Source organism: Musca vetustissima, unplaced genomic scaffold (assembly GCF_032173495.1).
Source record: "Musca vetustissima isolate MV318-11 ecotype Yass unplaced genomic scaffold, APGP_CSIRO_Mvet_v1 utg566, whole genome shotgun sequence".
Taxonomy (NCBI): domain Eukaryota; kingdom Metazoa; phylum Arthropoda; class Insecta; order Diptera; family Muscidae; genus Musca; species Musca vetustissima.
In genome coordinates, this window is record NW_026884077.1 from 403,966 (window position 1) to 416,627 (window position 12,662).

The following is a 12,662-nucleotide window of genomic DNA, read 5'->3' on the forward strand; positions in this document are numbered from 1 at the left end:
ACCACCATTCTGATTATGTTGCAAAGTGTTGGCTGTCAGTGTATTATTGTGGACAATGAAACCGAGTCCATCATTGCGGGAGTTCGTGTTGTTGTTCTGCTGGGCCGAATTTAGTTGGCGATTATATGGCATGGTACTGTATTGATGTTGTTGCTGCTGCTGTTGATAATACTGTTGTTGTTGCTGGTGCTGTGTGTGCGGAGAATCGGTTTCTTGTTCATCGTAGTAGTTGTTGGCTGTTTGGCTGATATTTCCATTGAGTCTCTTGGGTCGTGGTACACTGCGCACCACATTTGTGTTGTTATTAAAATTTGTAGGAGTCGTAGGAGTAGTAAACTATTTATTTTATATCGTAGTGGTTGTTGTTATTTTTTTAGTTCAGTTATGGTTTAATGTTGCACATTTATTTTTGGTTGGCAAAGTGCAAGCATGGTTAAATGGTGCATGTTTTTTTTTTCAATTTGTAACAGAGGGGGAATTCAAGGTTGGATTTTTTTTTTGCAATTTTTATCCGGAGTTCCATTTTTTATTTTGCACATTTAATGGATGGTAGTTTAGCACAAGCAATTCAGGCATTAGTTTTGTTTTTTTAGTACAGCATTTTTCGTTTTGGGTTACACGCAAAAAACGAGAGAGAGAGACATATAAAAAAATTAGAAGAAGAATAATTTATATAAATTTGGGTTAATTTCATTTTTGTTTTAAGGTTTTTTGCTTAAAAGGTTGTGTTTATGGGATAGGGAGGATTTTATTTTATAATAAATTATATAAAAAGTGTAAGGTGTATAAAAAAGGGTAGTAGTTGTGAAATTGTAACATTGAGAGTTTTGTAAATTCAAATGTATTGAAAAAACACTTAATGTAGTTAGGTTTTAATTCGATTGGTGTTTAGACATTGACATCTTTTTGGGAAAAAAAATAATTAAAAGAAATAAACTAAGTAAATTATTGTTTTATAAATATCATACCTACATTAAAACTGTATAAATTACAAAAAAACATATTTAAAGTAATAATTTTTGCATTTATAGAAAAAATAAATAAGTTACCTAAAGCAAATTTCCAAGGAGGTCCAATATAGAATTTTTTCAAATCATATTTTTTAAAGAAAGTACGATTTTCAGTTTCGCAATTTTTATCAGCCCTAAGTTTCTTTCTGATATAATCACCCTAGATAGTTCCGGTTGGCTTAGATCTTTGTAATAAGAGCTGAATCGATATATTATAATAGTTTATGATACCACAAAAAATTCACATCTATGTGTAGGAAATACCTTTAACAGTAATTATCACTGAAAGGACAATGCTTCTGTCCTGAACGTTCCAAAAACGTTATTACTGGGGTTGGGTCCTTGAAATGCATGAACTTTGTTCGAAATTCCATAAGAAATAGACAAACATTTCACATCTATGTGTAACAGTAATTATCACAGTGGGATGATATTGTATGGATGATGACATGTATGGAAGCCAAGAGAAGAGAATATTTGTCGAAGATGAGGTTGGGTTCGTGAGAGTTTTTTCTATAGAGAAAATATCAATCCTGTGATCTAGAGAATTTTACTATAGAAAATATTATCAAGCCATGGGTTTTGAAGAAAAATATTAGTCTTTGGGTCATGAGAGTTTTTAAGAACACATATAAGTCCTGGGGGCCTAAGAATTGTTTCTAAAGAAATTTTTTATAGAACATATGTCAGCTCTGGGGCCCTGAGATTTTTTTCTATAGAGAAAATATCAATCCTGGTGTCCATAATTTGTTTCCTTTAGAAAAAATACCAATCATAGGGTCCTGAGAATTTTTTCTTTAGGAAAAAATATCAGTCCTGGAAAAGAAAGAAATTAGTCTTAAGAAAAATATTAGTCCTCAGGTCATGAGAATTTTTTCATAGAACATATATCATCCCTGGGTCCTGACAATTTTTTCTAGAGAAAAATATCAGTGCTGGTGGCTTGATAACTTTTTCTATAAAAACTATCAGTTTTGGTGGCCTGAAATTGTTTTCGATAGAAAAATATCAGTTTTTAAATGGTTTGCTTGAATGGCGCGCTCGAAAACCTTCTTACAAACAGGTTTTAAATACAGATCCAAGAAATGGTGTTGCTCACCTTTTCAAAACCTCCCTTTGCGAGTTTGGATATATAGAAAAAATCTTCAGAGTACCTCCAAGAACAGCCTCTCTGAAGACTTTTTAGAATCTTCAGAAAATACGAAATTTTATAAAATAATGTCAGTGGATTTCTATATGTTTAAAACTGGAAATGTAAATCTTCTAATCTTTAAGAATGTCCTTTCAAAGGTCTTCCATGTGCCATTTAATCGATCTCTACATAAAAGTATTCTTGTACTACAAATTATAAATTTTGATCTATTTTTTATATAAGCTAAGGAGGTTTCAGAGTTATTGAGAGAATGATTACAGTATAGAATAATTTTTAAGGGACTTATATATGAGCAAAACTTCTGAAAATCTGTCTTCAACCGATAGGAGTTTTTTCAGAAGCCTTCTAAAGACTTAAAGAGAAAACCTTCGAGTGGTTTAAATTGGTTGGGAGAGAGTTCTTTTTTTAAACAGATCCATAGAAGTTTTATGGATAAGAGAGTATTTAGAGGCCTTCTAAAGACGATCGCCTTATAAAATCCACTCAAAGGTCCACGAATGACTTCAAAAAAAAAAAAAAAAAAAAAAAAAAATTTTTATAAAACTGTTTTAATTGCACTTTTATACATTCGAAATGTATTAAAATCTTCAGGACGTTTATAAGGTCCTTTGTAAATGTTTTCTATAGGTAGCAGAATAGTCAGAAGCCTTCTATAGACGATTACCTTTCAGAGAAATCTCTATGACGAATATCGGGAATGTCATCTAATACAGAAAGACCTCTATGGGAGTTTTAGGCCCACTTTTTGATAGAGCTCCCAAATAACGTTGGAGATATGTTATGTTCGTTGCATACTTTTGGGATTTTTATATTGTAGTTGGTATTATTTTGGAATGTTTTAAATATTCTTTAATTTATAATATTTTGTTTACATTATTATTTATAATATTTTTACAACCTGTATTATTTCTTTATTATATTGTATTAATATTACACTAAAAATCCTTTTAAAAATGTCAATGTCTTGGTTTTAATAAAAAAAACAATATCTAATAAAGATTACACAGAAAATGGAAGAAAATCTTAAAATTAAAAATTTTAAAAGTACTTAACAAATACTAACTAAATTTAAAAATGACATACTAAAAATAATATAAAAATGAAACCATTAAACTAAATTAAGAAAGAAATTTTAATACCAAAGAAAAATATAGAAAAAAATATAATTACATACTAAATGTACAACCACATTAGCTCATAAAGATATTTTTATTTTTTTGCAAAGCAAATAAAAAGAAATAGTAAAGAAAACCCAAAATAGACAACAATATTTGCTTAAACAGTATATATAAATAACCATTGGAATATGTATTTAAAAAATTATATTGTTTTTTCATATAACATACAACAACAAATACTGCTTGGAGATATTGAAAAAAAAAATGAAAATTCATAGTGGGTGTAGAGTTCACAGCAACGCCTAAGAAAAGTTCGAACAACCTAACTAATTGTATTAAAAGAAAAAATAAAATATTTTTAAAGAAAAATTCACAAAAATACATTGATAATATGTAAGAAAGACAACTAAGCCACATTTACGTAGTGATTCAATGAATGCATGATGTAATGGAAATGATAGATAGACTATTGATAGGTCCAAAAACTCAGCAACACTGAGGTGGTTAAGATCGGTAGAGTTGAAATGTATGCTAAGATGATGTAGCAAATTACCATGAAATGTGGGTGTATATGTGTTGTGTATGTATGCTTTTTATGATATGAGCAAGATAGATAGATAGGTAGACAGTAAAAGCTTTCACAAGAATACGAACGTAAATAGTGTGTGTAGTTTGTAGATTTAACAAAAAATATACAAATTAATTTAATAAAAATTTCAAAAAATTGTTTGGTGTAAAAAAACGGAAAAAATAAATAAATAAATAAATAAATAAAAAACACAAGTACCTTATTAGGGGCCGTTTGTAGGCCATGGAACGGCAAATTCTCATACTCTCCAGGTTCCGTTAATGGATCCGCCATAGAAGACGACTTCTCTTGCACTGCTAAACGCCAAACAGGTTGTTGAGTGATTGTTTTTTTATTTTTGACAAAGCAGTGTCATTATTATTTTTTGTTACAACGTTGATCCATAGAGGAGTGGGCAAATGATGATTGGTTGGTATTGAGGAGATTGATTGAAGTAGTAGATGACAGAGTTGTATTAATTAGGTATTACAAACAAAACGATTTTTTTGTTTTTGTTTTTAAGGGAGAAGGATTTTTAGAATTTGTGGAGGAAAAAAAAATAAAATTAAATTAATTAATGAAAAACGAAATTTAAAATTATAGCAATAAATTATATAGTAATAAAATAACCTATTTATATAATAACTAACTTAAATAATTATACACAAAAATATATAATAATGAAAATTAAAGATATTTCCCTAAAAAAATTCAGTTTAGTAAGAAAAAATAAAAAAAAAACAATGTTATACTTTTTTTTAACGTAACACACATGCTTTAGTTTGTTTTAAAACACACACAGTAAAAAAATTAAATTAATTAATTTAAACAGAAAACACGTTTCAAAACACTTGTTTACAGAAAAAATGGGAAATACAACACTGCAAAGCTGGGAATTTTTATTTGTCTTTTTTTGCATTTCATTTGCCAAAATTATAAACATTTAGAACGGAAAGGGGGGCTGACATTTTGGGTTAATGAATGAATGATTTGAAAACATTTTTTTTTTTGCTTACTTGTTATCGTTGTTGAACATTGTAAAAATATTCAATTATAACTTTTTGTAATGTAATTTGAATTTCAGTTTTTCTTTTTGTTTCTTGTTCAGATAAGTACTTCACAGGATGAAGCATTAAGAATTACTTACACATTTAAGAAAAAATTTAAATTATTTATTAATAAAAAAACGAAAAAAGAAAATTATTTTATTCTAAGTATTAAAAAAAATAATCTGGTATGAAAACTTGTGAAGGTTACAAGGTGGCAAAGGAGTCGAACTTTTTTGTTGGAAAAATGTTTAAATAAATTTTTAAAGAAAATAACATTTAATGACATATAATTGACAAAAAGTGTGGCATATTTTTGGGGTTTTAGTGAAAATAATTTTTAGGAAAAAAATACAAATTTTTTTGAGGAATACACAGATGATATACAAAATAAAAAGTGTGTTGCATGGTTTTAGACTTTTAAATAAAAAAAAAAAAAAAAAAAAAATAAAAACCCTATTAGAAGAACCACATTTATTGGGAAGGTGATTAACAAAAAATGACTTGTGACTTTATAGAAATATTTTCCGTAATATATGTGATGCATATTTTTAGGCTGTCAATTGGAAAATCATAAAAAAATATTTTCGGAGTTCAAATTGAATTGGGAGTTCATTTTTTGAACACATCTAGCTGTAATGTATTCCTTGGGAAACTTGAACTATTTTCTGTAATTATGTGATGCATATTTTTAGGCTGTCAATTAGGAATATCATTAAAAAATATTTTCGGAGTTCAAGTTGAGTTGGAAGTTAATTTTTTGAATACATCTTGCTGAAATGTTTCCTTGGGAGACTGGGTAGGAATATTGAAAAAGTATGATGCATATTCTTAGGCGGTTATCTATAAATGTTTTGAAGAAGTCCACATGTGTTAAGAGGATACGAATATTAATCTAAAATTTTGCAATTATTAAGAGTTTTAATTGAGTTGATGGTGTAATTGAGTTAGGAATTACATTTTTAAAAACATCTATCTGAGATTTTTTCTTTGGGAGCCTATATTGGAATATAAAAATTACTTAAAATTCCAGATGTCTTCAGAGGTAATTCATTTTTTTAAACACATCATAATCGTGTTTTTTTGTGTATTTCCACTAATGAAAAGTTAGTAAATATTAATATTGCTATTATTCCATTCCATTATTCCAATTGAGTTAGGAATTCATTTTTCTAACGCATCTAGCTGAGTTTTTCCTTGTGGGAGGCTTTATGGAAAGGTATGACATGTATTTTTAGGCTATTCAAAATGTTGGCTATTTCGTTGGGAGGCTATAAAAAAAATACTTAAAACGTCAGGTTTAAAAACTCATGAACATTTGTTCGTTTTTTTAATGTTTGACTATTTCAATTGATGAGAAGTTCTCAAAATGTGATGCATATTTTTAGGCGTCTGTATAAGAATATTAATCTAAAATATTGCAATTACTAAGAGTTCCAATTTTTCGCCGGGAGGCTATATGAGAATATAGCAAATGTTTGATGCACATTTTTAGGCTCATAATATTAACAAAAAATCCAGATATGTTCAGAGGTAAATCAGGTTAAAATAAAACACATAAAAATATATCCGTATGTTTAAAGGATTGACTATTTAATTTGATGAGAAGTTAAAAAATGTGATGCATATTTTCAGGTGCTCAAATAAAAATATTATTTTATCATATTGGATTAACAATATTACTCTATAATATTGGAATGAAGTTATGGGATGCTGAAACCAGAGTCTTTTGAAGGCGGGGACTTTCTAAAAATATTTTTTCAATGTCTTCTGAAGACATGAAGACCTTCAAAAGACATAGAAGAAATTATTTTAACATTTTGAATATTTAATATTTTGAAGGTGGGGACTTAAAAAATCGATATCAATTGTTTAAAATATAGGACTATATAAGAGCTTGAACAATAGATATCGATTTTTTTAAGTCCCCACCTTCAAAAAATAAAAGGCGTAGATTTTTAAAAAATATTTTTTCAAGGTCCAATATTAGGCGGGGATTTTTAAAAATATTTTTCAAAGTCCTAAATAAGGCGTGGATTTTTAAAATTAGTGTTTTGAGCCATATCCCTAAGGCAAGGATAATTAAACATTTTTTGAGGCATACCTTCAAGGGTGGATAATTTAAAATTATTTTTGGAAGCATACCTTCAAGGCGTAGATGGATTTATTAAAAATTATTTTTTGAAGCATGCCTTCAATTTGTGGATTTTTAAGAAGGATTTTTTATTATTATTTTGATTATTTGCAATGTGTGATGCATACTTTTAGGCCATATATAAAACATAATTATTACACCAGATGAGTATATTTCTAGTTTACTGTTTTAAGATGAATTTGTGTTTGCGAAGAATTGTCCATACGAAGGATTTGGGAGCCTCTAAAGAATTTATTTTACATTTTTCCAACATTTCAGATCTTAAAGCGTATTTTTTTGTATGAAATTCGTAACGAAATTGGTTAGTGATGATGGCTAGCCTAATTAACAATGAATTTTGAAATGATTTGTGTAATTTGTTTCTTTTCGATACTGCAACCTACCCGAAGATGATGAAAATCAAATAAAAGCATAATGGAAATTAAATATATAAAACAAAACCCAACAAAAAATCTTACTTTGAACTCTTTCGGTTTTGGGGCCGGGGCACAACAGACTGACCGAACGTTGGACCAAGCGTTGACGCTGACGCGGTTGTTGTGGCTGCGCTTGGCAGTCCGTTTGTGACATTGAGACAATTACTCGACGCACTGGTGGCGGTGGTCGAGGCGGAGGTGTAGGCGCTTTCAGTATACCCTTGCGGGTGGTGTTGGAGCGCGTACTCGAATTTAGGCTGATCGTATCGGCACGTTTGTGCGCCGTTTGATTCGATGCTGTAGATGGAGTAACGTTTGTTGTGGTGGTTGTGCTGTTGCTGCTGCTGATGTTGGTGTTTGTTGTTGTTCGATCGTTGGTAGTGACGCTGCTGGTGTTGCGAACGTTTTTGGGGTCGGCGTATATAACCGGGTGATTGGTATTTAAGGAAGGCCCCATTGAGATCATCGATACTGGTAATGGGCGTTGATGTGCTGGGTGATGTTGTTGTGGATGAGTTGGCGCAACTTGTGGACTCTGTGGATGTTGAGGTGTTAGTGTCTGTGGTTGAGGTATTTGTTGTTGGCTGATGGCCGTTGTGATTACTGGAGTGGTAGTGATTAAATTTGTATTTGGATTAGTTGTGTGACTATTGTTGTTGTTGTGTGGTGTGTTAATGTTGTCTACACGACTACTACTTGTCGACGTCGTCGTTGTTGTTGGTGTGGTAGTGCAAATGGTGTTTGTTGTACTGGTGTTGTTTGTACTGGTTGTCTTAGCGCATTTCTTATATGTAACTAAATACGTTGCGAAAACAATGAAATTGAAAAATAAAAAAGGCAAAATAAAGCAAAAATTAAAAAAATGAAAACAAAAGCAAATGAAAAGAGAATTGAAATCAAAGAAAAAATCATTTAATTACCACTGCCACTGCTGCGTATGCCTTTCAATCGATGCTCGGTGGCAAAGGGCGTTGGGGTGGCCTCGGAACGCTTCCAAAATTTACCACCCAATAGGCCCACATGACTTCGTTGGCTGTCGCGGCAGGTATTGGCCGCGGCGGAACGCCGTTTAAAGAAAATATTTACAAAAAATTGTTCCACTCTTTGGAAATGGGATTTCCGTACCAGTATCTTGGTGGCCTCTGGTTGGTTTGACTCTTGCGTTGATGGCTCCACACGTATTTCCGTTTCCGTTGCTGTTGTCAGTCTTTGAATTTCGGTAACACCATCCTCATTGGCATTATTGGCATTTGTGCTGCCGGTCGTCGCACCATGCCTTTGCTGGCATGGTTCAACATTTTCCATTTTGTGCAGTTCCGTTTGTAAATCTGTAGAAATGCCAGCACTCATCATTAGTTCGGTATCATTTGATGATTTTGTGCCTCCCCCTGTGTCGATGTTAGGCTGTGGTGGTGCACAGTTTGACTGTGTGTTGTTATTATTGTTGTTGTTATTGTTATTGTTAGCTATCACCTCCACCTCACGGCCTTTGTTGCCGGCCATTAATGCCCTACCTTGTCTGCCTATGATGCGGCCCATGGTGGCCGTTTGTCTCGTCTGGCTGCTGCCATTGGTGACATTGAGTAATGTCGTCTGAGTGGCATTGCCGGCACTGTTATTTAGTGTTGATGAAGACACCGAACTGTCATTTACTGTCGAGGCTGTCAAATTAGCCAGTGTTGCATTCGGTTTTAGTGTCATGCGATTTACAGCTAAATTTTCTTTGGTATCACTGCTAACATGCACCATAACACCGGGCCGCAATGGCCAGCGGGGTGGTGATTTGGGAGCCTGAGCAATATTATGCCGGACACTGAGTTTGGGTGTTTGGGTTAGTGGGATGGTGGTGTCGGTGGTGGAGGTTGTATTGGTGGTGTTATTACTGTTACCACTTCTACTACTATCAGTGGTGGTGGTGGTGTTAGTGTGTGTGCCAGTGGTGGTGTTAGGTGCTAATGTTGATGATGGTATCGATGTCGCTGTCGTTGTGCTTGTGTTTATTTGTGTAATGGTATTATGTGTTAATGTTGCCTTTGCCGCTGTAGTGCTGTCAACATTTTCTCTGAGTGTATATGGGTGCATGGCATTTGCATTGACGGGCATTTGTGTAGGTGTCTTTGGAGTTTGATGTGCTGTTCGCTGAGGCAGTGTTGGCGTATTGACGGCCATAATACAGGGTGCTATAACTGGCTCTTTCATCTGTGCTGCTACACTGAGTGTCGCTGGCATTATAACACTGGGCATTATTGGCACTTTCAGTGTACTGGGCAGCACCGAATTGCTTTGAATCAATTGTGGCATATTTGGTTGATACGATAGTACACTAATGGATCAAATATGGTTTTTCGTTTCATTTTTGTTTTTGGAAAAAATATCATTATCAAATGACGATTTTTTTTGAAATGATGTTGTTGTTGATGATGTTGGATGATTTTATGTTTGAGATTTTTGTTCGCGTTTAGGTAAATAAGCGTTTTGAATATACAACAAAAACGAAAAACAAAATCAACAAGCCATAATATTTGATTTACAATTACATATATACAATAATTACGCACACACAAAAATATATATGTATATACAGTGTGGACATACACATTAAAAATCGTTAAGCAAAAGTGCAAAAGATACATTGATGTGGCAATAATACGCATGAAACGAAAAGGGAAAATAAAAAAATGACGTAAATAAATACATTTTAAAATTATAATTTAAAAATAACAAAAATTTACTTTATCTTGAAAACTTGAAGTATTTGCAGAATATTCCCAATGCCTATGATTTATTTTAACTTATAAAAATAAATTTGCCCAAATAAAGTCTCTTATCTGTGTCTTGGAACATAGGATTTATGTTGGTAATCATATGCACAGATGACATAGTCATGAACAATACGGAATTATTCTCCACATCGACGTATCAATCATACGCTGTATAGTCCTCAAAAACCTGTGTGTTATTTTAATTATTATTTATTCTAATAATAAGTAATATTTTCTAATATCCGTTCAATTTGTCGTATTATTTCTATTTGTAATTATTTATAATACGGTAATTATACTCTACGCTGGCATAAATTAATATGAATCATACGCAGTATAGTCCATTAGAATAAATGTTGAAATTTCTACCGGACACACCGGATACGTTTCGAGGACAATGATATAGAAACATTCAAATGCTATGTAACGTTCTTCTTTTCAGATGAATGAAATAAAAATTATGGAGTCCTAATCAAATAAGAAAATTATTCAAGGGCTAAGAATTTTAAAGAAATGTGCTTATATACCTCTAAGGAGTATAACATGTTACAAAAAGTTATACTCCTTAGAAAAAATATTGAAAGGCCTCTATGGAGCATGTTAAATATTTCCGATAATTTTTTTTGAGTGTTTGAGCCATATAAAATAGGAAGGACAAATTTTTATGACCCTCTAACGTTTTTAAAAGTTTATGGGAAAATATCAAGGGCATCTGAAACCTAAAAAATCTTATAGACACTTTTAATTGCCCTCTGAGGTTGATCAATTTCTAAAAAGAATATTCTTAAGGTTTTGAGACATATACATTCTTATGACGCTTTTTTCACGAGACTCTGAAGCCAATGCAATTTAATAGAAAATTATCCGTAACCTACTGAGGCACACACTGTTTTCAAGCATTGTTTCAATGAACTTTGAGGACTATAAATTGTATAGAATTTTTTTCTAAGATCTCTGAGGTCTAAAAGTATTTTAGAAAAATGTTCATAGGCTTCTAAGGCCTTTCACATTTCATAGAACAATTTTCTAGGTTACTGAGGTCCATAACAACTCCAATATATTTTATCCCAAAAATATACTGACAACATTATTTTGAAATAATATTTTGTTTAAAAGGTACAAAATTAAAAAATATGGATACTTCCAAGCGTTAACCTTCACATAAAACGTTCAAATTTTAAAAATGGCCTATTAAATTAAAGGTACCTATGGACGTATGAGTGTTGTCATATCATATAAGCCACCCTATATTGTAAACGGAAAATATGCAACAAAGTTTACCGTAAAGATTGTTTTTCTAAGAACTCCGAAGCCTATAAAGAATTTTAGAAACATTTTGATAGGTCTCTTAAGACTTGCACATTTCAAAGAACACTTTTCCGTATATGTGATATTTGCCAAACAAATAATTTTCCCAAAAAATATACTGAGGTTATTATTTTGGAACAAGTTTTTGTTTGAAGGCTACTAATCTCGGAAATATGGATAATTCCAATTGTTAATATTCAGAAAAAAACTTTCAAATTCTAAAAATTACCAATCAAGTCAAAGGTGCCTATGGTCGCATGAGTGTTGGCAAAACGTATACTCCACCCTTTATTGCAAATCGAAAATATTCAACAAATTAAATCGTTTTCAGCATTTTTTATATTTTCTTTTAACCTATTGCATACTTGGGTTAGGTCTCTGAGTTTTAAAGAGTTAATAAACACAGCTTCTTTAAACTTGTATAGAAAATTATTCACAATATTCTGAGGACTATAATATACATTTATATAAAACCTATGAAAGCTTGTTCAATGGTATCGGAGGTATTGGCAATTTATTTTGTAGAATATTTTCCATAGTCCACTGTTGTCTACAGCATCTTATAGAATTTTTAGATACCTCTACAAATGCATTGTGAGATTTTCATTGGCTTCTAAGATTATTAAAGATTTATAAAGAACATTTCAGATACCTTTGAGGCCTTCCAAATTATTTACACAAATTTATATATGCCTTTGCCTATTTTATAGAACAATTTGTCATAGGGCTCTGAGATCCATGAAATAACATGGAAAATTTTCGTATAACTCTATTCTATTTCATTCTTTTTTTTTTCCAAAAAAATAGTCTCTTTAAAATTAAGAATTTTTGGAATCAATTTCAATGTCTATTCCCAAATTGTTTATTTTATTTTAAATAAATATCCTCCTCAAAATTAGGAATTTTTGGAATTCATTTCAATGCGTAGAAGTACTCACTTTTCATGATGTTTTATAGAAGATGTTTCTCCTGTAAAACACCAGGCATAAAATCAAAGGTGATTATGGGCGTATGAGTGTTGTCACAACGTATACGCGACCCCTTACAGAAAATGGATAATATTCAACATATAATACATTCAAGTTTTCAATTCTTTTTATAATTTTTTTTTTAATTGATATTACAA

At 31.4% G+C, this 12,662-nt stretch overlaps 1 protein-coding gene across 5 annotated transcripts in view; it reads right to left on the bottom strand.

Annotated features, from left to right (window-relative positions):
• The window catches only part of LOC133331077 (B-cell receptor CD22), a 135,788-nt gene that overhangs the window by 9,991 nt on the left and 113,135 nt on the right, over positions 1-12,662 (bottom strand). For 3 of the 5 annotated variants that reach the window (XM_061539485.1, XM_061539483.1, XM_061539487.1), the window contains one exon: positions 4,069-4,163. In XM_061539485.1, the coding sequence (XP_061395469.1) occupies positions 4,069-4,163 (95 nt within the window). Of the gene's footprint in view, positions 1-4,068; positions 4,167-12,662 lie in introns of all 5 variants that reach the window. The other 2 variants (XM_061539482.1, XM_061539486.1) reach the window with 1 other exon arrangement.